The sequence below is a fragment of the Nerophis ophidion genome, linkage group LG01, assembly GCF_033978795.1.
Source record: "Nerophis ophidion isolate RoL-2023_Sa linkage group LG01, RoL_Noph_v1.0, whole genome shotgun sequence".
In the NCBI taxonomy this organism is placed as follows: Eukaryota; Metazoa; Chordata; class Actinopteri; order Syngnathiformes; family Syngnathidae; genus Nerophis; species Nerophis ophidion.
Window position 1 is genome coordinate 80,617,118 of NC_084611.1, and position 27,267 is coordinate 80,644,384.

The following is a 27,267-nucleotide window of genomic DNA, read 5'->3' on the forward strand; positions in this document are numbered from 1 at the left end:
CACAACACCCTCGTGCCCAGTTGTTTATTTACTAGTTCATTATTTTTTTGCGTGCAGCGAGCCGAGACGGTATCCCTGCAGGGCCACTATGAAGTAAAGAAAAAAAAAAAAAAAAGGACCAAGGTGGCACTAAAATTCAGAGTTGCACACTTAAGTTGAATTTATGACTGCTATAGTACTTGCTGCCTGCAAATAATGCCTTCTGGGAGAGTCCTTAAATCACACACTGGCTACTTGGAGATAAAGAAGGGAAGAAACAATAGGAGTTGACCTCCCTATACTTATTTTTTTTTTTAAAACAATGCAGATTTATTATGAAGCCAAATTTAACCGCAATATGTTGGGACCTTTCGGCTAATTAATTTTTTTATCATATTGCGTTCCACAGTCTCCGTTTTGCAGCAGCGTTTCAGTATCTTGCTACCCTTGTTCTAAAAAGTCCCGCTACCGTTACAGGAGGCCCTCGTAATCCCACACTGCGGTTGTTTGTTAAAGGTGCGACTGATGCGTTCAATGCAGTTTGATTTTTCACAGTTTCGCTTGAATGAAATATATCATATATTAAATATATGTTGAACATATAACAAGGCCCATTTGACGCACAATTTCAATGAAAGTAGGGTCCAAAATCTAAAAAAGTATATATTTAAGAGAATAATAAATAACACGCCTCTAAATAGAAGTGCAGCAACATATCTAACTTGTTTTATTGTATTAACTTTCGCTCTTACTACTTAAAGGGCAAGTTACCATGTATGTTTGACGTTGTTAAAAACACGACATGTCTTTAGAATTTAAATAATTTATTCCTACTCAATGAATAATATAGTAACTTTTAACACTTGTTTTATTCACGTTTGAAACAAAACATTTTATTTGTCAATGTATTTCATTTTAGCACAGTAGTTTTAATATTGTATATTTTGAACTTGGATTCGTTTATCAATGGTTTAATAAATGTTTATAATTTGTATTCATAATTACATAATTAATTCGTCAGTACATTTCATTACAGCATTTTAGCACAATGGTTTTAATATGATATATTTCACACTTAGATTAATTAATGGATGATTTATTTTAAAATAAAATAAAATAAAAGTATTACAACTAAAATACATTTAGTTTAATATTATAATATTACCGGTACAATATATATAATATAATACAATATACTATAATATATTTCACACTTGGATGATTACATTTATTTTAATTCATTTTAGCACCGTAATTCTAATATATTATATTTCATTCTTGGATTAATTAATGGATGTTCATAGCAAATTTACTGTATTTTAAATTTATTTCAGCACAGTAGTTTTATTATGATATATTTCATACTTGGATTAATTAATGGATGTTTTAATACACAATGAATTATGTCATATTTAAAATATTCATGTATTTTCTTGCACAAAATAAAGGACATTTTGTTAATGAATGAGAGGAAACTACATCAATCACCTTTGTTAAATGTGTGTAATACATTTTTCCCACGTTTTCCATCGCAGGCGAGTTGAAAACATTCAAGCCGCTGGACCGCGAAGAGCAGGATGAGCACAGGTTCAAAGTTCGGGCGGTGGACGGCGGCGGGCGCTACTGCGAGGCCGACGTCCACATTGCCGTGCGCGACGTCAATGACAACGCTCCGGAATTCTCGGCTGACCCGTACGCCTTCACCGTCTTCGAGAACACCGAGACGGGGACGTTGGTGGCCAGACTGCAAGCCAGCGACGCCGACAGTGGTAAGAAACTGTCTTCATGGTTGTGTTTTTATAGGCAGCAGGCAGCAGATGACAGTAAAATGTCCTTCTTTAAAATTTGATGAAATACGTCCATAAAAAATGATGACTGCTCTTTTTATGACATTCTGCTTTGTCCAGATGTTTGTTAGAAAGCCAAAACTTTTATCTACAGTTTTACACATTTTTTTATGCAGGCTTCAAGTAAAATATATATATAAATAAAGCCATTTAAAAGGCTCCTGAAATGTTTTATGATGTATTATTATTCCCTTTACTATACTAAATTAGCCACAGTTACTTCTACTGTTATTTTATAATTGCATCTCAAAACTTTGTTTTTAACAACTTTTGGAGCCGCAAAGGCTTCCAATTTGATCACTTTGGTTTTGGAACATATTTTACTGAGCAATCTTGTTAATGGCTGCCCTTTTGACATTGCATTTAAATCTTACGTCAAGAAAAAGCCATTATTCCACATGCATTAAGTATGTAGGCTGTGTCCCTGTGCAAAAGCCGTTATCTTTCCATTACACGTTAGTGACAATAAGCAGTGAGGGGAATTTCATGAATGAGCAAACCCTCTAAAATTAAAAAGCTCATTACACTCTAATGGAATTCTTACCTCTCTTCTAGCCGAATGGGGAAAAAAAATGCATTTAATTTACATGTTTGGAGCACGGCCATCATAGTTTATTAATGTCTTCGCCACTGTCTAATACAATAAATGCACTAAGCATGCATTTAAATCTAGTTGAAAATCCATTAAAACGCTGATTATGTCCATTTGTTTTTCCTGAGGAAAAATATGAAATAGAAATGATCTGTTCCAGGGTCAAACTGTGGCCATCAAGACTAAAACATTAAGTTGTATTGTTTTCCTTCAAGGGAAAACGTTGTTAAATAAAAATCAATTTCTGAATTTTGTTTTTAAAGAAAAATGTTTTTAGAATGTTTTTGTCCTCTAAAAAGTATGATTTAAATGAGACTTAAATACACAGAAACACACGGATATCTTAGCTGGCTTGTTTTAGCTTTGAGGGCGGTAAACCATTTTATATAATTTTTGTAACATTCCCAATTGTCAAACAAGTGTAAAATAAGTTATCCGCCATAAAATCTCGACTGGGTGAGCAGGTGTTGGACACCTCAGTCACCTTGGACGTATCCTCGCTCATCCATGCGGACTGGACATTGTCCGAGAGTGGAGTCGGCTGTCTTGGTTGCTTTGTTGGGTCTGCTCCTGTCTCTGGCCATGCTCCCTCCTCCCCAGCGGACAATGGCGTGAAACACCGCAGAGGCCACCACAGTGGATATGTTTCTTTTACTTTTTATTCATAGCTGTATGTAGAATTGTCTGGTTGTATCTGCTGCTTTAATGTCTTTAATGTCCTCTGTGTTCTTTGATGTTTGATGTTTCCCTCTTACACACATGTAAGAGGGATGTGTACTATGGCTATGAGTTGTTTTTTTTGTTTTTTTCCCCCCTTGGCCTCAGTCTGCACCCCCACTCCAGGGCCCAGGCTAAAACCGATTTTTTTTATTTTTTTTTTTTTATTTTAATCTTCTATTCTTTTCTCGCATCCAATCCCCCCCCCCCCCCCTGTTTACCTGTATGTCATATTTTTTGTAAGGGGCGCTGGAAGCCGGCAGACCCGTCAGCGATCCTGTTCTGTCTCCCTATAATGTTTGTCTGATCTTGAATGGGATTGTGCTGAAAATTGTAATTTTCCTGAAGGAACTCTCCTGACGGAATAAATAAAGTACTATCTAATCTAATCTAATCTAATCTAATCTAAAACAAGTTTGCTAACATGTACATGGGGATGTTGAATATATCCTACTTCCTGTGTATATTTGGCATCTTCCCTTGTCAAATGCTGCTGAAAGCTTAAACATCTGACATGGCTATGGCTCAAAATCCAGTGTTTTGTGTGACTTATGACATTTAATTTTGGTAAAATTCCAAATTGTATGACTTCAGGGAGTTTGACTAAGTTCCTTTGAACGATTATCAGAATCAGAATCAGCTTTATTGTCATTACGCAAGGTAACGAGATTGTAATTTAATTCATTCAGTCTTTTTTTGACAAGAAAATGTCTCTCTAAATGTCCTAAACTCTTGCTTCATTAAGCAAAATAATGTTTCGTTTGGACATCCCACATAGCTAACGTCATGTTCTTCTTCTTTGGACATGTTGAGACGGACTCAATAGCGCCTCACCATCCATCCTTTTTGTACCGCTTGTTCATCTCGGGGTCGCGGGAGGTGCTGGAGCCTATCCCAGCTCCATTCAGGCGGAAGGCGAGGTACACCCTGGACCAGTCGCCAGCTATTGTCAATTCTTCAGGTTTCATGCACTCCTCCCTAGGAGGAGAAAAAAGCTTATCGTGCTTCACTATTTGACACGTCATCCCTATGTGGACCTCTCCTTCCTGGCTCATGCTGTTAACGTGTTTGATTGTTGGCCACGTGGGCGCCGTTAGTGTCTCTGAGGTCGGCCCGTCAACAAGACAGACAGTCTGCATGATTGACCTTGATCTAGGATAAAGTTCAGCAAGTCCACATTCCGGTATTTGATTCGGCTTTTATCGCACTTCTTTTGCTGATACCATGTTGCTGTGTCTACCATCTTGCCCCACAAATATGCACGGCGTCTTTGTACAAGCAAAACATTGACATGTTTATCCAAACACCACTTTGTAGTTAGCAAGGCTAGGAATACTCGTCAAGATGATTTTATTTTTGTATTTTATTTGATATGTTTTTTAGAAGGTTTTAACAGTCATTGATGTTACAGTTAGACTAGTTTGTGTATAATTGATATTTATTAGGTATTTCAAGCGATTACCTTTATTTATAAATGTGTTTGCTATTATTATTTTTTTTAAATGTATATATTAATTGATTTTATCAGGTAACCAAGTATTTTTTGGGGGGGTATTTACAGTATTTATATATTTTAATGTTATTAATTAAATTTTTTTGTATACCTCTGCATATAATTTGTATATTATCTGAAAATCATTCTAAAATTATATATTTTATTTATTTATCACAAAATGTGTATATAAAAGGTATAAAATAGACTAAAAGCAATATAAAATATAATATATATATGGAATATTTACATAATATATGTACAGTATGGGATACATACCGATATATTAAATTATATTATATTAATGAGGCATAAACAGAGCTGGTTTTTGGAAGGATTCTTATTTTTTTGTAGTTCAAAAGTGGGAGTAAAGGAATAATCTAGCATTAAAAAAATAAGAAATAAATTTGTAGGGTTTTTTTGTCTTTGCACAGGACAAATAATATAACAATACACATATTCTATGCTTTTTGAAAAATGGAAACACTATTTTTTGTATGTTCGATAGTATTAGGTATTTCAAGTGATTACCTTTATTTGTAAATATTTTTGCTATTATTATTTATTTAGTTTATGAATATATTAATTGATTTTATCAGGTAACCAAGTATTTTTTGTTTGTATTTATATATTCTCCATCCATCCATCCATTTTCTACCGCTTATTCCCTTTCGGGGTCGCAGGGGGTGCTGGCGCCTATATATATAGGGCGGAAGGCGGGGTACACCCTGGACAAGTCGCCACCTCATCGCAGGGCCAACACAGATAGATTTTAATGTTTTTAATTTAAGTATTTTGTATATCTCTGCATATAATTTGTATATTATCTGAAAATCATTATAAAATTATATATTTTATTTATTTATCACAAAATATTTTGGGGATTTTTTTTATTTTTTACAAATTACATATTTTTTCTAATTAATACTGTATTTTTCTTAATTTTTTGGGCCACATATGTTTACTGTACAATTGAGTAAAAACAGAAGTGTAAAATAACGATGACAAATTAGTATCAGATTAGGTAAAAAAAAAACATTTTTACGTACATGACTGTTGGCATTTTTGCATTTTATCCGGCGTCATTATTTCTAGGCTTGATGTAATATCCTGCCTCCTTTCTCAAGTTATCTCGCTATATGTAACAATTTGCATGCTGTCATTTTACAACCATTTTGTTAGGCTATATCACTTAAGCACCTGTCCCCTATGTCACCAGATGTTGCCATAATAATTAACATGGTCTACACAGGCTGCTAAAATGGTGGATGTTAGCATGTTGGCCATTAGCATTAAAATATTTTTGGACTACTCCGATGCAAAACATTCCTCAAGGGACATATTTGTTTAACTAAAAGCCACCGTTTTTTTCCCCAGCTTTGTACTCTGTGCCTTATACAAAGGTGCTGCTAATCTAAGGGATGTTTTTTTTACTAGTGGCTAAATTATGGAATGGATTAAGTAAAAAAAAATCCAACAATTTACTAAAAAGATCCATTTTAAGAAAATGTTCAAACTCAAAAGTTGTGAAAAGAATCCTGATAAAGATCTTCAACCTTATTAAAAAGTAGAATATCTTATTTTTCACATAAAGGATGAATAAAAGCATTATTGACTTTTCTGTTTTGTCTGATCAGCCGTTTTACTGCCGTGTTACAGGCACGGTTTTGAATCAGTTAAGGTATGTAAAAAACATTTACATAATTTTTCTATGTAAATATCTCTTTTTACAATGTACTGGTAAATGTCTGCAGTTTATAGTCCGGTGTGGCTTATACCGTATTTTTCGGACTATACAGTAAGTCGCAGTTTTTTCCGTAGTTTGGCCGTGGGTGCGACATATACTCCGGAGCGACTTATGTGTGAAATTATTAAATAAATAAATGATAAATGGGTTGTACTTGTATAGCGCTTTTCTACCTTCAAGGTACTCAAAGCGCTTTGACACTACTTCCACATTTACCCATTCACACACACATTCACACACTGATGGAGGGAGCAGCCATGCAAGGCGCCAACAAGCACCCATCAGGAGCAAGGGTGAAGTGTCTTGCTCAGGACACAACGGACGTGACGAGGCTGGTACTAGGTGGGAATTGAACCAGGGACGCTCGGGTTGCGCACGGCCACTCTCATACTGCGCCACGCCGTCCCTTATTAACACATTACCGTAAAATATCAAATAATATTATTTATCTCATTCGCGGAAGATAGGAAGAAAATGTCAGCAATCGTCACACACACGTCAGCAATCGTCACACACACGTCAACCAATAAGAATTCGGCGGACGTGCCTCGTGGGTCATGGAATGCTCACTGCTATAAGCTACGGCCGTAGCTATTAAAATGGATCATTTCATCATTGGCGGTAACTTATAAAAACTGAAAAGGGCTGAACAAAAATGGCACCGAAAAGGAAATCATGTACTGCAGATTACAAGCTGGACGTAGAGAAATATGCAGCAGAAAACGACAAGAGGAAGCGGCGCATACCTTTGGAGTCGACAGAGTTTTTTTAGAAGAGACATCGAGGAAGAAGATTTCATCGGATTTATCGATTAGAAGTGACAGATTGTTTGGTAAACGTATAGCATGTTCTATATGTTATAGTTATTTGAAGGACTCTTACCATGTGGGGCGGTATAGCTCGGTTGGTAGAGTGGCCGTGCCAGCAACTTGAGGGTTGCAGGTTCGATTCCCGCTTCTGCCATCCTAGTCACTGCCGTTGTGTCCTTGGGCAAGGCACTTTACCCACCTGCTCCCAGGGCCACCCACACTGGTTTAAATGTAACTTAGATATTGGGTTTCACTATGTAAAGCGCTTTGAGTCACTAGAGAAAAGCGCTATATAAATATATTTCACTTCACTACCATATGTTATGTTAACATACCAGGCATGTTCTCAGTTGGTTATTTATGCGTCATACAAGGTACACTTATTCAGCCTGTTGTTCTCTATTCTTTATTTATTTTAAATTGCCTTTCAAATGTCTATTCTTGGTGATGAGTTTTATCAAATAAATCTCCCCCAAAATGTGACTTATACTCCAGTGCGACGCATGTATGTTTTTTTCCTTCTTTATCATGTAGGCTGTAGGAGCAAGTTATAATCCGAAAAATACAGTAAATGAAGAAAATATATTTTTTCTTCCGAAATTTAGTGCGGCTAATATATGAAAAAAATACTTTTCCTTCTAAAATTTAGTGGGTGTGGCTTATAGTCTGGAAAATACGGTAAGTTACATAGTCAAATGTAAACAAAAAAATATCACCAAAGAAAATACTAACCTATTGTCCTAAATTTATGGTCAGGATATAATCAAATCCACATTCACAGTCAACCTGGGAAACGGTTGTTTTTTGTTCCGCCAAAGTCAGCGGGGATGGACTCAGACATCGTAAACATGTTTCTCTGCATGGGTCGTGATAATGAGAGTCGCGCAGGATGAGGCGCTGGGCTAATAAATGACAACATAATGGCATATTCCAAATTAGAGGGGGCACCTGCTAGAATGCATTATGATTATTATTGTGATCTATCTCTGTCTGGTTGGTGGGGAACATGCTGCTAGTGGGAGGATGTGACTGATGACCAGATTTTTGCTGGGCATCACAGCTGCTGTTTATAAGATTGATGTTCAGAGTGAAAGCGAAATCATTCAGGAATCAATGTGTCGATCGAAATGCATCAGCACACGCTGTGTTTAAACATTCAAGCTGTTTATTTGACATCAGTCTTCAGCATCATGTCCTTTTTTTTTTCCCCTCCTCCCAGGCATCAACAGCGACATCGTCTATTCGTTGATGGATTCCGCTGATGGGTTCTTCTCCATTGACGAGCTGACGGGAATAATAAGCCTGCAGCGCCCCCTGGACCGCGAGGTGCAGGCCGCGTACGAACTGAAGGCCCGCGCTAGCGACAAGGGCTCGCCCCGCCTCTCCTCGGTGTGCCACGTTGTGGTCTCCGTCCTGGACATCAACGACAATCCGCCCGTCTTCGAGCATCGGGAATACACAGCCACCGTGTCCGAGGACGTGGCCGTGGGCACACAAGTCCTCAGGGTGCAGGCGGCCAGTCGTGACATCGAGGCGAACGGGGAGATCGCCTACAGCATCATCAGCGGCAACGAGCACGGCATGTTCAGCGTGGATCCGCACACAGGTACTGCTCGCATTTGTCGAATTTCACGTACTGTAGCCATATTTGTGAAGAGATATTGTTGGAAAAGTTGTTTAGATGAACAATTGCGCTATGTTTTCGAAAAATTCAGTCTATGACTGAATAGTGTTTATGTAAATGTATGTAAGGTTCATTGGGCTAAGTCAGGCATGTCAAACTCGTTTTCACATCGCAGTTATGGTTGGCCTCAGAGGGCCGCTTTTAACAGTGAATAATATAAAGAAGGATTATAACGTGTATAATTGTGTATGTATTTGATTATTGTGTATTTTTGTGAATGTGAGTGTGAATGTTGTCTCTCTGTGTTGACTCTGCGATGAGGTGGTGACTTGTCCAGGGTGTACGCCACCTTCCGCCCGAATGCAGCTGAGATAGGCTCCAGCACCCCCCGCGACCCCAAAAGGGACAAGCGGTAGAAAATGGATGGATGTTTAAAGTGCCTAATGTTGCATTTTAAATTGTGTTTTGCATCTAATTAATCTGATACCATCTTGGAATTACTTAAAATGTGTTACAGGCACAATTTCATATATTGTTTGTTGCATAAAAGCATCCCCTTTAATGCAACACAGCAAACAATCTTTTTTTATGTACGCTGTACAAAACAAAATATTTAGATTGTACTGTTCAATACTGTCTGCTCAATTTTACCATAGTGTTTGCATTTTTTTTTTCTTACAGCATATAAAATAAATAAGTAAATGGAATAGAAAAACGGTACCGCTATTTTTGTACGGAAAAATTAATGCTAGTTTTTTTATATTGTAGTATTACTCTATATTTAATAACGGTACGAAAGTTGATTTTACTGTAAAAAATTGTTTCTGTAAAATTGTTCCATAAACAGTTTGTTGGCTTGAAATCATAAGTCAAAGTTTAAAGTGTTTAAAGTGCCTATTGTTGCATTTTAAAATGTGTTTTGCATCTAATTAATCTGATACCATCTTGGAATGACTTAAAAAGTGTTTGAAAATGTGTTACAGGCACAATTTCATATATTGTTTTTTGCATAAAACCATCCTCTTAAATGCAGCAAACAATCTTTTTTTATGTACGCTGTACAAAACAAAATAATTTGATTGTACTGTTCAATACTGTCAGCTCAATTTTACCATAGTATTTGCATTTTTTTTTTCTTACAGCATATAAAATAAATAAGTAAATGGAATAAAAAAAACGGTACCGCTATTTTTGTACGGAAAAATTCATGCTAGTTTTTTATATTGTAAAATATATGATTGTTGTGTTTTTATAGTGTGGTATTACTCTATATTGAATAACGGTACGAAAGTTGATTTTACTGTAAAATTGTTGCATAAACAGTTTGTTGGCTTCAAATCATAAGTCAAAGTTTAAAGTGTTTAAAGTGCCTAATGTTGCATTTTAAAATGTGTTTTGCATCTGATTAATGGTCAGTCATCTTGGAATGACTTAAAAAGTGTTTGAAAATGTGTTACAGGCACAATTTCATATATTGTTTGTTGCATAAAAGCATCCCCTTTAATGCAACACAGCAAACAATCTTTTTTTATGTACGCTGTACAAAACTAAATATTTAGATTGTACTGTTCAATACTGTCAGCTCAATTTTACCATAGTGTTTGCATTTTTTTTTTTCTTACATTATATAAAATAAATAAGTAAATGGAATAAATTAAATGGAATAGAAAAACGGTACGGCTATTTTTGTATGGAAAAATTCATGCTAGTTTTTTATATTGTAAAATATATGATTGTTGTGTTTTTATAGTGTAGTATAACTCAATATTTAATAACGGTACGAAAGTCGATTTTACTGTAAAAAATTGTTACTGTAAAATTGTTGCATAAACAGTTTGTTGGCTTGAAATCATAAGTCAAAGTTTAAAGTGTTTAAAGTGCCTAATGTTGCATTTTAAAATGTGTTTTGCATATAATTAATCTGATACCATCTTGGAATGACTTAAAGTGTTTGAAAATGTGTTACAGGCACAATTTCATATATTGTTTGTTGCATAAAAGCATCCTCTTAAATGCAGCAAACAATCTTTTTTTATGTACGCTGTACAAAACAAAATATTTAGATTGTACTGTTCAATACTGTCAGCTCAATTTTACCATAGTATTTACATTTTTTTTTCTTACAGCATATAAAATAAATAAGTAAATGGAATATATTAAATGGAATAGAAAAACGGTACCGCTATTTTTTGTAAGGAAAAATTCATGCTAGTTTTTTATATTGTAAAATATATGATTGTTGTGTTTTTATAGTGTGGTATTACTCTATATTTAATAACGGTACGAAAGTTGATTTTACTGTAAAATTGTTGCATAAACAGTTTGTTGGCTTCAAATCATAAGTCAAAGTTTAAAGTGTTTAAAGTGCCTAATGTTGCATTTTAAAATGTGTTTTGCATATAATTAATCTGATACCATCTTGGAATGACATAAAGTGTTTGAAAATGTGTTACAGGCACAATTTCATATATTGTTTGTTGCATAAAAGCATCCTCTTAAATGCAGCAAACAATCTTTTTTTATGTACGCTGTACAAAACAAAATATTTAGATTGTACTGTTCAATACTGTCAGCTCAATTTTACCATAGTATTTACATTTTTTTTTCTTACAGCATATAGAATAAATAAGTAAATGGAATAAATTAAATGGAATAGAAAAACGGTACCGCTATTTTTGTACGGAAAAATTCATGCTAGTTTTTTATATTGTAGAATCTACGATTGTTGTGTTTTTATAGTGTATTACTCTATATTGAATAACGGTACGAAAGTTGATTTTACTATAAAAAAGTGTTACTGTAGAATTTTTGCATAAACAATTTGTTGGATTGAAATCATAAGTCAAGCAGATATTTAAGTATTTATCTTTATTTGAACAAAAACATTGTTTTGAAATGTATGATGATGTAATATTTTGTTTTATTATTAGAGGTGTTTAAAGTGTAAATCTATGTAATTGCACACAGTACATTTATTTTTGTAATACATTTAATAAGAAAAGATAAGGTACTTTATTAACACTTATTATTTCCACCCTTTCGGGGTCCACAGAAATTGATGTTTATGGCAAAAAATTTTAAATCTGCTAGTTTTTTTCCTAAACTACATGCATTGCATATTTCAGTCATTTTTACAAAAACATCCACGATGCATTTGTTGAAAATTGTTTAAAAAAAATAAAAATAAAAATAAATTACCGTATTTTTCGGAGTATACCTGCCGAAAATGCATCGAAAAGAAGGAAAAAATATATATATATAAATCGCATTTTTTGGGGAAATTTATTTGATAAATTGAAAGGCATTTAAAATAAATAAAGAATAGTGAACAACAGGCTGAATAAGTCTACGTCATATGACGCATAAATAACCAACTGAGAAGGTGCCTGGTATGTTGACGTAACATTAAGTGGTAAGAGTCATTCAAATAACTATAACATATAGAACAGGGGTAGGGAACCTATGGCTCTAGAGCCAGATGTGGCTCTTTTGATGACTGCACCTGGCTCTCAGATAAACCTTGGCTGACATTGCTTAACACGATAAGTAATGAATAATTCCGCTGGTAATCACGATGTTAAAAATAACGTTCAAATTACAAAACATTCTCATCCGTTTTCTTTCGCACCTGTTCAAGCAATAACAATGTTATTAAAAAGGAATTAGAGACTTATTATACTCTAAAAATGTTTGTTTTACTTAAAAAAACGCACACATTTAGTTGTTTTATTACTTCGGTACGCTTATCTTGTTCTGTATATTGTACAGTATTTAGTATTTCTACAGTGTTTTGTATATTGTACAGGATTGCTTGTTATTTTCATTAGATAGTAGTCTGTTTATTTCAATTGTTAGTTTTTCCTTTACCTCTTGTGTTATTTATTTTACCCCATATCTCTTCCCACAACCGCACCTTAAGTTGAAGTCTTTAATCTCGTTATATGCAAATATAATGACAATAAAGTCTATTCTATTGTATTCTATTCAATGTTAAAAAAATATGATATGGCTCTCACGGAAATGCATTTTAAAATATTTGGCTTTCAGGGCTCTCTCAGCCAAAAAGGTTCCCGACCCCTGATATAGAACATGTTATACATTTACCAAACAATCTGTCACTCCTGATCGCTAAATCCGATGAAATCTTATACGTCTAGTCTCTTACGTGAATGAGCTAAATAATATTATTTGATATTTTACGGTAATGTGTTAATAATTTCACACATAAATCGCTTCTGAGTATAAGTCGCATCCCCGGCCAAACTATGAAAAAAACTGCGACTTAGAGTCCGAAAAATACGGTACATGTTATTTGTAAAAGATGCAAAGTTGTCCTTTTTACAAAAACATGTATGTTTGATGTTGATGTTGATGGTTGGCTTGTGGAGGTATTAAAGTCACCATCTTTCTCCTATTTTTTCACCGCCCTTTTTGTCGTCAGGCGACGTCTTCGTAATCGAGCCGCTGGACTACGAGGTCTCTCACGAATATTACATCACCATTGAGGCCACGGACGGCGGCTCCCCGCCTCTCAGTGACATGGCCACCGTCAACATCAACCTAACAGACGTCAACGACAACAGGCCCGCCTTCAGCCAGGACGTCTACACGGCCGTGGTCGGCGAGGACGCCGAGCCAGGGAGGACCGTGTTGACGGTGAGGGGTTTGACACGTACACGGCATCTTTAAGGACGGCCCCACTGCTGGCTGTCTTGTGCGGCTAATTAGCATAAAAGTGCATGATGTCGAAGCTAAAAGTGTCAGTTTGTTTACCTCCTTGGTGTCGTTTTGTTAGCTATCACATAGCAGCACCTGTGGCTAATCCCCATCTGCTGGCGAAGCTAATTTAGGACTAAAGCTTTTTTTCCATTCACGCTCACTGCACCTTTTGTTGTCATGCGACGTCTGACACTCATCCTCACACGGCTTTGTTCATTCAAAGTATGATGCTTTACTCATAAAACCCCCATAATGCTTCAGGAGCACCAAATATACACTTATTATCATACACAAAATATTCCTAGCATACTATGAAAACATAAGAGGGAGAAAAAAAATATTTTTATTCTTATTTTGAGTAAAAAAAAAATGCTTTAAAATACATATACTTTCTAATCAAAATAGTAATTGACTTTTTAATGTATACTATGTATTTTTTAACAATTTTCTCACCATCATTAAATTGAAAACATCTTTAAATTGTTTTCTTGTTAATTGTGTTCATATCTTAAATAAGAATAACCCAAGAAAAGTACATCACACGTTTTTTTCCCTAAAAAAAGATCATTATTATTGCATTTATACGCATGTACAATTCTTAAGAATATAATTAAAAGTGACTTAAATACGCTATACATCCATCCAGCCATCCATTTTCTACCGCTTATTCCCTTTGGGGTCGCGGGGGGCGCTGTGCCTATGCTATACATGTCCTAAATTTTATTTAAATTTACATTTTAAATTATTATTAATACAAGTAGTAGTTACTTGAGTACAATTTGACCATGTCAAGTCAATTAAAATTTGCATTCATATACAGTAAACCTTTGCGATACTAAATAAAATAGTAATGGACTTTTTTATGTATCTATTTTTTTTAATAAGTGTATCACCATCATTAAATCGAAAAAATATTTAAATTCTCTTTAATTGTAAATCAATCAATCAATGATTATTTATATAGCCCTAAATCACTAGTGTCTCAAAGGGCTGCACAAACCACAACACAAACCACAACAACATCCTCAGTAGAGCCCACATAAAATGTATTCTTATCGTAAAAAAAACCCCCAAAAAACAAGAAAAGTAAATCGCACAATTTTTCCCCTCAAAATAAATCATTGCTTTTGCATCTGTAAGCATAGACATTTACTTTTATGCATATACATATACATTAGACTTCAGAATGTACTTGAAATCTGTTGATAAAATATACATGTTTTCCTACATTTATTTTCAATACAATTATGTTATTATTATTAATATAATGAGTATTAATTTAGTAGTTTAGTAATATACATGTTTTCCTACATTTCATTTCAATACCATTTTTTTATTAGTATTATTAGTATTATTATTATTATTATTATTAGTAGTAGTAGTAGAAGTGGTGGTAGTAATAGTAGTTATAGTAATACTAATATTACTATAACCTGTCTTTTCTGATTGGCCATTATTTTGCCATCATTTTTGGAATTTTGAGCATTTGCATCTTAAAAATATATATTTTTTATAGTTATAATTTAAGTGAATATTTATTTAATTTTTTTATCCAAACATTTAAAATTTTGTATTTTTGTATTTTTCTAACTTTTTTTTTTTAACTAGGTGAGTTTAATAATTTTAGAAAATATAAAAAAATATAGATAGTTGTTATGTGTAAAACTAAGTTTTTAATAATTCAAGAATCAATATTCAAGATTGTTTATTGTCATATGCACAGTTTGCCGTACAATGAAAATCCTACTTTGCTAGTCCACCCTTCAACATGTCACTAAAAATACATATAAAAAGTACAAATAAAAATGTATATACAAAGCACAGTTAGTAACATAACATTATTGAACATTCTGATTGAAAGTCAACAGTATAAATATGTAGGTGACCTTTGGTCACAGCAGCAGTTAAAGTGTCTACAGTGATGCTTCACAGTTCGGGGGGGTCAAGGTAACTGTATTTTGTTCAAAAAGACAAAAGTAAAAATGGGGGGGAGCTAGCCACAACAATAAAGTGTTGTTTGTGACGTGAAGGTGGTGGCTGAGGATGCTGACGGGCCGTCATACGACCACGTGCGCTACAGTATCGTGGGCGGCAACAGCGGCAGCCCCTTCATCATGGACCCGCTGCGTGGCGAGCTGAAAGTGGGCCGCCAGTTGGACAGAGAGCAGGTAAGGACCCTCGCTCGGCTCAGCGTTAAGTTAATTGTTATGCGTCACGATCCCTTCCTTCTTCCCAGACCTCAGGCTACACGCTGACCGTGTTGGCCTCCGACAACGGAGCGCCGCCTCTCTCCAGCACCGCCATCATCAACATCGACATCTCCGACGTCAACGACAACCCGCCTCTCTTCTCCCAGGCCAACTACAGCATCATCATCCAGGTGAGGGCGGGGGAAATACGCTGATTATATGTAGCCAGGAAGGGAAGTCGGAGGTGGGGAGTGGTATTATCGCAAGGATGGATTAACGGGAGAACGTGTGAGTGGAATGTCAACGAGAAAAGGAGTGGGAACTTTGGGGTAAGGAAGGAAAGGGGAGGAAGTAGGGGAGAGGTAAGAGGAAGACAAAGCGTGAATGTTAAGTAGAACAAGTCAATGGATGACAATCAAGGCAACACGGCAGCCATCTTACTCACAAAAACTAATCAGCCAAACTATTTCTCCCAGTGGAAATCATGGAAACACAATAATCTGTTCCTGGGTCAAACTGTGGCCACCATCAAACCTTGAACTTTTTTTTTTGAGCTGTCATAAAGTGTAAAATAGAAGTAAACTACAACTTTGAAAAGGTTGTAATCGTAACAGCAATTTCAATGTTTCTTCATAAAAAAGGTGGTACTTATTCCAATACAATTATTCTCTTCTTCTTTTTCTTCTTCTTCTTCTTCTTCTTCTTCTTCTTCTTCTTCTTCTTCTTCTTCTTCTTCTTCTTCTTCTCCTTCTTCTTCTTTATCTTGTTCTTGTTTTTGTTCTTCTTTTTCTTTTTCTTATTGTTGTTGTTCATGTTCTTTTTGTTCTTCTTCTTGTTCTTGTTCTTCTTCCTCTCTTTGTTTTTCTTCTTTTTCTTGTTCTTGTTCTTTTTATTCTTCTTCATCTTGTTCTTGTTCTTTTTCTTCTTCTTCTTCTTCTTCTTCTTGTTTTTCTTCTTCTTCTTCTTGTTTTTTCTTCTTGTTCTTCTTCTTTTTCTTGTTCTTGTTCTTATTCTTCTTCACCTTGTTCTTGTTCTTCTGGTTCTTGTTCTTCTTATTTTAGTTCTTGTTCTTGTTCTTCTTCAACTTCTTCTTGTTCTTATTTCTGTTGTTGTTCTTCTTGTTCTTGTTCTTGTTCTTCTCCTTCTTGCTCTTCTTTTTGTTCTTGTTCTTCTTCTTCTACTTGGTTTTCTCCTTGTTTTTCTTCTCCGTTGTCTTTTTATTCTTCCTCTTTTTATTCTTCTTTTTATTCTTCTTCCCCCTCTTCTTGTTATTCTTCCTCCTGTTGTTCTTCTTCCTCATCTTGTTATTGTTCTTCTTCCTCTGCTTCTTCTTCCTCATCTTGTTATTGTTCTTCTTCCTCATGTTCTTCTCCTTCATATTCTTATTCGTAGTAGTAGTAGTAGGTACTATCTGGCAATTAGGTCATTGTTTTTAAAGAAAAATACTATGAAAATCAGGATATTGCATCAATCTTACTTTTTTTTTCTTCCAAGGAAAATTGTAGTCCTAATCATATAGCAATAATCTGGTGTTTCCTGAAAAAGGGGGTAATCATCCAAAAATTGCTGTATTAATGGTTTTTCCCCAAATAAAACAAGTTATTTGAGATTAAATTTGTGTTTTTTGAGAAAATAAAATTCACTTAAAGCAATAATGTTGTATTTTCTCGGGTTATTTCTCACAACAATAACTTTAACAAAAAGTTCTAAGCGTCAATTTATTTTTTAGGATTTTTATTTTTTCCCCCCAAATAATTAGTTTTTTTTCCCCCTGTATAATGATTTTTTTCCCCCATAATTTTCATTGATGTGTATTGATATATTCTAGCACTAAGTTGCCTAAAACTAATAATATAAAAAATGTAATCAGGTAACTACTCAACCTTTGAAGTTGTGTCGTCCACCTAGTGGTTTTTTTATAGGTAGTGCTTGAAATAAAACAACAGTGACTATGTAAAATTAGTTACATTAAAAGTTACATTTCTGCTTCTGTGGTTATCATCACACCTCTCTCTCTGTGGGTTTGGTCATTGTTTTGTCAGACATTTAAGTTGGTCTTACTTGGATTTGTCCCAAACTTGTAATTTAAAATTTAGTATATTTTTTTTTCGGAACTTCATAAGTAGTGACAGTGTGTCGAAAACTTTCTCAAACGCATCCTCACTGTTAATCGTTACCATTTACTTTTCACATAGGAGAACCAAGCCAAAGACACCAGCGTCCTCCAGCTCCTAATCTCCGACCGCGACGCGTCCCACAACGGGCCGCCGTTCACTTTCTCCATCGCCGACGGCAACACAGGCGAGGCCTTCCGCATCAACCAGCAGGGGGCTCTGCTGTCTGTGGGGGCGCTGAATAGGAAAGTGAAAGAACACTACCTGCTGAGAGCACAGGTGAGTCCACCTTCTTGGTGTTCTGAAGTGTCCTATCTGTTTGTCTCCTTCTTCTGTCAGTCTTAATATATCATCGCTTCACTTTTATACGTCGCTCACTTTAGCTTTTTCAAGTGTGCCAACGATGAATATGCTCATGGTGATAATACAATTTGAGGTGGGGGACAGAAAATATAATTTCCGAGTATCCATCCATCCATTTTCTACCGCTTATTCCCTTTCGGGGTCGCGGGGGGGCGCTGGCGCCTATCTCAGCTACAATCGGGCGGAAGGCGGGGTACACCCTGGACAAGTCGCCACATCATCGCAGGGCCAACACAGACAACATTCACACTCACATTCGCACACTAGGGCCAATTTAGTTTTGCCAATCAACCTATCCCCAGGTGCATGTCTTTGGAAGTGGGAGGAAGCCGGAGTACCTGGAGGGAACCCACGCATTCACGGGGAGAACATGCAAACTCCACACAGGAAGATCCCGAACATGGATTTGAACCCAGGACTGCAGGAACTTCGTATTGTGAGGCAGACGCACTAACCCCTCTGCCACCGTGAAGCCCTAATTTCCGAGTATTATTGTTAATTATAATTTGTAATAATTTGCATTTGTTATAATTGTAAGAACTACAGATGTAAATTAGCTGAATGCTAAATCAGGAACCCACATACTGTACTTTTTTCTAGGAATAATGTAAAGTGCATGCTGTCTATTAAATAAATAAAAACAATCGTAAATATGTTATGTTGTTTTTGGCAAAAAGTCATAATCTTATCATATTAAAGTAAAAAAATATAAAATCATAGTTTCACATGATTTTTTTTGAGTAACAAAAAGACCTGTGTGAATAAAAATATGAAAATAAAAATGTAATAGTATATCACTAAAGTTGTACTCAAAAATATTATCTTGAAAAAATAAGGTAATATTTTTTTTCTGAAAAAGTAATATAGCATTATTATCACATTTTTGGGTATAATTGATAATTTTATGTTTAAAAAAAACCGAAAGAGTATGAGAGTAGTTTATTTGTAGAAATAGATGGTTTTATAGAAGTAAAACGTATCAATATATCTATATCGTTCATAGAATAAAGTCTTAATTGTGAAACAATATAGTTATAATTTTAATCAAAATATTAAATATGTAACAGTAAAAGAATAACATTGTATTAAAAACAATACGGCACAAATAATGATTTTAGAAAAACTAACCGTGCTCTCGTCATATTTTTGGATATGATTAAGTAATTCTGCAATTGAAAAAAGAAAACAAAAGATTATTGTAAGAGTAGTTTTTTTTTTTTTTTTTGCAGAAAAATAACATAACATAGGGAAAAATGAAGACCATGTGCTATTTCTCAAAAACTGACATTTTTACTCTTAATATTCCATTGTTTTTGTTGTGGCAACATAATTACCAAGCGTTCAACTTTTAAAACTGTTCTTTTGTAGTGTTTGAATATTGTTTGATGATGCAAAACGTCCCATTTTCAAATGACTTCTTCCTGTCTGATTGTCAAATCAAAAACTGAACAAGTTGAATGGGGAGTGTAAAGGTCATCTAAAGAGTGGGTGTGATCACGTGAGGAGGGAATGAGTGGACAGCTTGGACATGGGACGTACAGTAGGTGTGATGTCTCCTTGTTGGACACAGATTGAGTCAGCTTTTTTTCCTCCCAACTGAGCTGTTGACCATCTGTGTGAGCTTCATGTGTATTAGTCTCCACTCTCTGCTGTGCTAGTTGAATAGCAGCAGTGCCCTCTTGTGGGCAAATGTGTTAGTTCGGACTGAATGTTTCTCCCTGTTTTGTTTTTTTTACAGGTGGCAGACAGCGGCAAACCTCCACTCTTTTCCACCGCTTTTATCAGCGTGCGCGTCATCGAGGAGAGCATCTACCCTCCCGCCATTCTGCCCCTGGATGTCTTCGTCTCCACCGCCGGGGACGAGTACGCAGGCGGCGTCCTGGGTAAGATCCACGCCACCGACCAGGACGTCTACGACACTCTGACCTACAGCCTGGCTCCCGCGTCATCCGACGAGGCGCTCTTCTCCGTCTCGGCCTCCGACGGCAAAGTCATCGCTGCGCGGGCCCTGGACGTGGGCCACTACCCGCTCAACGTGACGGTGACCGACGGCCGCTTCACCGTCGCCGCCGACGTCAACGTGCACGTCCGCCAGGCCACCCGCCAAGCGCTGGACAACTCCATCGCCGTGCGCTTCGCCAGCATCGCGCCGGAGGAGTTCATCGGCGACTACTGGCGCAACTTCCAGAGAGCGCTGAGGAACATCGCAGGCGTGAGGAGGAACGAAGTCCAGCTTGTGAGCCTTCAACCGTCCGAGCAAGGAGACCTGGACGTCCTGCTGGCTCTGGAAAGATCAGGAAGTCCTTACCAGTCTCAGGAAGTGAGCGGAATTTATCTCTAAGTCTTCAACATCATCGTTTTTATTTTACACATGGAGGACGTTTGTTGATGAAACAGCAGTACACCAACTTTCACTGATTTATTTAATTTTCAGCTGTCCACTGGGATACTTTGTGGTTGTCTGCAGCCTTGCATTTCTCAACAAGTTAATTTGTTGTTTTAAGCAATTAGACTTAGACTTAGACTTAGACAAACTTTAATGATCCACAATGGAAATTGTTCCACACGGTAGCTCAGTTACAAATGATAGAAAGGACAATGCAGGTATAAAATAGACTAAAAGCAAAATATAATGTATATATATGTATTATTTACATAATATATGTACAGTATGGGATATATACCGATAAATTTAATTATATTATATTAATGAGGCATAAACGGAGCCGGTTTTTGGAAGGATTGTTATTTTTTTGTAGTTCAAAAGTGGGAGTAAAGGAATAATCTTGGATTAAAAAAGTAAGGAATAAATTTGTAGTTTTTTTTTGTCTTTGTACAGGACAATTAATACAACAATACACATATTCTATGCTTTTTGAAAAATGGAAACACAATTTTTTTGTATGTCCGATAGGGAACGTCTTGGCTTAAAAAAATAAATACATTTGTTTTTTTGTAGAGGACAAAATAATACATAATGCATTTGTAAAGATTTTTTAAAAATTAAAACATTTTTTTTTTGCAGTTTAAAAGTGGGAGTAAAAAGAAAATCTTGGTTTTAAAAAAAAATAATACATTTGTATTTTGTTGTAAAGGACAAATAATATATGACAAATACCTAACATGTTTGTTATGCTTTTTAGAAATTGGCAACAAAATATATATTTTTAAATAAAAAAAATATTAGTATTAATTGTTGCTGCTACTATTTATTAGTATTAGTGTTATTATTGATTTTATTATTGTTATTATCTAAAATAGCTATATAAAGTATTTAGACTTAGACTTTGACTTCGAATAAACTTTAATTATCCACAAGGGAAATTGGTACAAACAGTAGTTCAGTTACAAAGGATGGAAAGTGTAAGGATGGAAAGGATAATGCAGGTATAAAGTAGACTAAAATGTACAGTAGTAACAATATAAAATATAACATATATGTAATATATATGTATTATATTTAATTATTTGTATTGCTTATAGCAATAGTCCATCCATCCATTTTCTACCGCTTATTCAGCTACAATAATATTTGTTTATTATACTAAATGACCTTATAATTTGCTTATTAGTTCACAGTAAACATCGAAATGTTCTCATTTGAAAATGGATAATATTTTGTTTTTGTTTTTTCTTTAATGAAGTACACTTTTATTTTTGTGCAAAAATTAAACATGTTTTCCCAAAATATTTTTAATGTTATATTGAAATTAAATGTATTCTATAAATAATTTGAAAACATGTCATAAATTCGAAATAATACGCAGGATGAAATAGACATGTCGCAAAAATGTCCCTAAAAAGTTTTGTCGTCTCTGTCCATCTTCTGTCAGGTGGTCTACCGTAAGTTGAACTCCTCGGCGGCCGTCATCGAGGAGATGACGGGGGTCCGCATCGTGCGAGTGATCCAGAAGTTGTGCGCGGGCCTGGACTGCCCGCTGCGCTTCTGCGACGAGGTGGTCTCCCTAGAAAAGACGTCCATGTCCACTTACAGCACAGCTCGCCTCAGTTTCGTCACGCCGCGTCACCACAGGAATGCCACCTGCCAGTGTGAAGGTCACTTGCTGCAACATCACACACACACTCACACACACTCACACACACACACACACACACACACACACACACACACACACACACACACACATACACACACACAAATATGAAATACCATCTTCCATTTTGTACATATTGTACAGATCCAGATAAAAATGCAAAACATTTTTTTTAGTGTTGTCACGTCACATTCACAACACTTTTTGTCCCTTTTGTGAGCATGAATGCAAATTAGTATAGTACAGATATCTCACCTCAATGAACCAGGACATTTTTGATTGATTGATTGAAAAGTTTATTGACATCTTAAACAATTGAATCCGTGTAATGCTTTGAAAAGGCAAATGGATGGCACAAAAAGCCAAAAAGCTTGTTTCCAGTGTGGTCCGTTAACTTTTCATCACATTTGATACATTCAATAATAAAAGATATATAACATGTGACATGTGTATAAAAAAAAATATGTTAAAAAATTGATACATTATGTACATATACACAGTATACATGTCAGGTGATTTGAAAGACATATACAAAAAATAAAGTAGCTTGCTAACTAACATATGGTCTGACAAACAAACAGCACTATGCCGGTTGTTACTTTTATAGGACTAAATCCAAAATGATACTCTCCAATAGTATATTTTTTTCAATTTTTTTTCAACTTAAAATGTTATGATATGGCATTTTCCGGCATCCCTCATAAACCAGGAAAGTAGCCTCCTAAGTAGCATACAAGTCGACAAACTAACATCACTTAGCAATTTTTTGAAACTTTTGTTAGGGTAAATTACAAACGTACAATCTGGAAGTACTGTATATTCATGTCTTACTACATTGACTGTGAACCAGGAAGTTGCTAGCTAGCTAGCATACAGACCCACGAACAAACACAAAGAAACACAGCACTTAGCTATTTTTTCTTTGACTTTTGTTAGAGAAAATCAGAAACCGAACCATCTAGAGGTATATTTTTGGCCTTTTTTGTTTTGTATATCAAAAATGTCTTATTACATTGTTCGTAAACCATAAAAATTTACTAGCTAACTAGCATACAGGCCGAAAAACAAAGAAAGAAAGTGTATAATTTTTGTCACATTTTTTCGACTACCGTATTTTTCGGACTATAAGTCGCAGTTTTTTTTTCATAGTTTGGCCAGGGGTGCGACTTATTCTCAGGAGCAACTTATGTGTGAAATTATTAACACGTTACCGTAAAATATCAAATAATAATATTTAGCTCATTCACGTAAGAGACTAGACGTATAAGATTTCATGGGATTTATCGATTAGGGGTGACAGATTGTTTGGTAAACGTATAGCATGTTCTATATGTTATAGTTATTTGAATGACTCTTACCATAATATGTTACGTTAACATACCAGGCACCTTTTCCGTTGGTTGTTTATGCGTCATATAACGTACACTTATTCAGCCTGTGGTTCACTATTCTTTATTTATTTTAAATTGCCTTTCAAAGGTCTATTCTTGGTGTTGGGTTTTATCAAATAAATTTCCCCCCAAAAATGCGACTTCTACTGCAGTGCGACTTATATATGTTGTTGTTTTTTCTCCTTTATTGTGCATTTTCGGCAGGTGCGACTTATACTCCGAAGCGACTTATACACCTAAAAATATGGTACATTAAAAACGGTACTTTCAAGAGGTCTCTTTTTTTCATTTTTGTAATAGTTAACTACAAATAGTACGGTCATGACAATTTCCTGTATACTCCACAAACCAGGTAGTAGCCTGCTAATTAGCATACGGACCCATAAACAATTTATTTTACTTTTTTTTAAGAGTACATCACAAACATTATGATCCGGAGGTATATTTCCATCACTTTTTGTTTGAATAGATCAAAAATGTCTTACGACATTGTCTGTGATCCAGGAAATAGCTAGCTAACTAACATACAAGTCGACAAACAAAGCCTTTTGCAATTTTTATCACTTTTGTTCGAGTAAAACCATAAAAAGTCCAATTGGGAGGCATATTTAAAAAAAAAAAAGTTTTTGAATGAATCAAAAATGTCTTAACACATTGTCTCTGAACCAGGAAATAGTTAGTTAACTAGCATACAGGCCAACAAAAAAAACGCTTTGCAATTGTTGTCATTTTTGTCAAACTAAATTGAAAATAGTACTGTACAGAGGTCTACTTTTTTGACTTGTTATTGTGAACTAAAAATGTTATGCTCCTGTCGATTTTTGGCATCTTCCATTAACCAGGAAGTAGCCTGCTAACTAGCATACAGGCCAACAAACAAACACAAACAAAGCGCTTTGCAGTTGTTTTCATTTTTGTAAAAACTAAATTAAAAATAATACTGTACAGAGGTCTACTTTTTTGACTTTCGTTATTGTGAACTAAAAATCTTACGCTCATGTCGATTTTTTTGGCATCCTCCATTAACCAGGAAGTAGCCTGCTAACTAGCATAAGGACCAACAAACAAACACAAACAAAGCGCTTTGCAAATGTTTTAATATTTGGCAAACTAAATTGAAAATAATACTCTCAGAAGTCAACTTTTTTGACTTGCGTTATTGTGAACTAAAAAGGTTACGCTCATGTCGATTTTCGGCATCCTCCATTAACCAGGAAGTATCCTGCTAACTAGCATACAGTCCGACAAACAAACAGCACGAAGCAGTTTTTAAAATGTTGTTTGAGTAAATCACAAACAGTCCGATCTGGAGGTATATTTCCGTCACTTTTTGTTTGAATGGATCAAAAATGTTTTATGACATTGTCTGTGATCCAGGAAATAGCTAGCTAACTAGCATACAGGTCGACAAACAAAGCGCTTTGCAATCGTTTTCATTTTTGTCTAACTAAATCAAAAATAGAACTGTACAGAGGTCTACATTTTTTACTTTTGTTATAGTGAACTAAAAATGTTACGCTCCTGTCGATTTTCGGCATCTTCCATTAACCAGGAAGTAGCCTGCTAACTAGCATACAGTCAGACAAACAAACAGCACGAAAATGTTGTTGGAGTAAATCCCAAACAGTCCGATCTGGAGGTATATTTCCGTCGGTTTTTGTTTGAATAAATGAAAAATGTCTTTCGACATTGTCTGCGAACCAGCAAGTATCTAGCTAACTAGCATGCATGCCAACAAACAAGGCGTGTCTCAATTTGTCTTACTTTGTCAGATTAAATCAAAAACAGCACACTCAGCAAGCGTATTTATGTCATTTTTTATTTGAATAAATCAAACATGTATAGGAACCAAGAAGTAGCTATCAAATTAGCAAACGGGTCAAAGACCTAACGCAAAAACTGTGCTTTTGTTAGTTAATGTAAAATGATTATGTCCAAACGTTTTATAACATCCTCCAGTTTTGACAACTAATCTCTAATGCTGTATCAAAATGTCCGTTCCTGACTACCGATAGGTGGCAGATGTCCCGTGCTGAACAACGTGTGTGACAACAACCCCTGTCCAGAGAGTATGGACTGTATAGCGGACCCTCACACGGACACTGTCCACACTTGTGTGTGTCCTGAAGGCAAAAAGACCAAATGTTCTGGTAAGAAGACTTCCTTCATTACTTCCGTCCTTTCCCCTTATCGATCTTCTTCACTTTACTGTCCATTGAACAATAATGTCCAAATTGCTGAGATTTCTCATTGGAAATGACAGAAACTGAATGAATCATTTTCAGGTTTAAATTGCAGCGCAACTTGGATTTTTATTTTTTTTTATTTTTTTTTTACATATTTTACTATAGATAAACGTCATTAGCTGTTTAAGTTACTTTACCCTAAAACAGGGGTAGGGAACATATGGCTCTAGAGCCAGATGTGGCTCTTTTGATGACTACATATGGCTCTCAGATAATTATATTTATATAGTGTTTTTCTCTAGTGACTCAAAGCGCTTTACAAAGTGACACCGAATATCTAAGTTACAAATTAAACCAGTGTGGGTGGCACTGGGGGCAGGTGTGTAAAGTGTCTTGCCCAAGGACACAACGGCAGTGACTAGGATGGCGGAAGCGGGAATCGAACCTGGAACCCTCAGGTTGCTAGCACGGCCACTCTACCAACCGAGCTATGCAGAGTAACCGTGTAATACTCTTCCATATCGGTAGGTGGCAGTAGGTAGCTAATTGCTTTGTAGATGTGGGAAATAGCGGGAGGCAGCATGCAGGTAAAAAGGTGTCTAATGCTTAAACCAGGGGTAGGGAACCTACGGCTCTAGAGCCAGATGACTGCATATGGCTCTCAGATAAATCTTAGCTGACATTGCTTAACACGATAAGTAATGAATAATTCCGAAGGTAATCACAGTTTCAAAAATAACGTTCAAATTATAAAACATTCTCATGCATTTTAATCCAACCATCCGTTTTCTACCGCACCTGTTCAACATGTCGCATTAATGGTAAGAAGTATTATATGTATTATTGGTTAACTTTTATTATAACAATGTTGTTAAAAAGAATAAGAGACGTATTATATACTCTACAAATGTTGGTCATACTTAAAAATGCACAAATTTAGTTGTATTCAGTGTTGAAAAATGTTATATGGCTCTTACGGAAATACATTGTGAAATATTTGCCTTTCATGGCTCTCTCAGCCAAAAAGGTTCCCGACCCCTGCCCTAAAACATAAAAAAAAAACTAGCATAGCTTTGATGTAGGTTGACACTACCACGGTTTTATCCAAAAAAACACAAATAATTTGTCTGTTAAAAAGACAAAACCCTCTAACTTCTGTGTACAGTAATGTTTTGTTTTTCGTTGTTAATTAATTAATTGGTACATTAAATTTCCGCAAAGTCGTAATAATTAATATTAGTCAAATATTTTTATAGCTAGAGCATGAAAAACATATATATGACCTTCTAAATGGTGTTTTGAACAATATCAGAGCCTTCGAGACGATTGGGATTAGTTATTGTTTATATTATATGAAAATATAATATAGTCTTTTAGTTAATATGATATACTGTATATATATATTATGTAAATATTACATATATGTTATGTTTTATATTGCTA

The 27,267-nt window shown here is 35.4% G+C and overlaps 1 protein-coding gene across 10 annotated transcripts in view; it reads left to right on the top strand.

Moving 5' to 3' along the window:
* The window catches only part of fat1a (FAT atypical cadherin 1a), a 182,572-nt gene that overhangs the window by 127,155 nt on the left and 28,150 nt on the right, over nt 1–27,267 (top strand). For all 10 annotated transcript variants that reach the window (XR_009808447.1, XR_009808445.1, XR_009808446.1 and 7 more), the window contains 9 exons: nt 1,515–1,748; nt 8,403–8,789; nt 13,249–13,463; nt 15,557–15,694; nt 15,763–15,906; nt 17,911–18,108; nt 19,931–20,512; nt 22,026–22,248; nt 25,654–25,788. Coding sequence is in view for 7 of the 10 variants with exons in the window: in XM_061912916.1 (XP_061768900.1) it covers nt 1,515–1,748; nt 8,403–8,789; nt 13,249–13,463; nt 15,557–15,694; nt 15,763–15,906; nt 17,911–18,108; nt 19,931–20,512; nt 22,026–22,248; nt 25,654–25,788 (2,256 nt within the window). In the remaining 3 variants the exon portion in view is untranslated. The remainder of the gene's footprint in view (nt 1–1,514; nt 1,749–8,402; nt 8,790–13,248; nt 13,464–15,556; nt 15,695–15,762; nt 15,907–17,910; nt 18,109–19,930; nt 20,513–22,025; nt 22,249–25,653; nt 25,789–27,267) is intronic.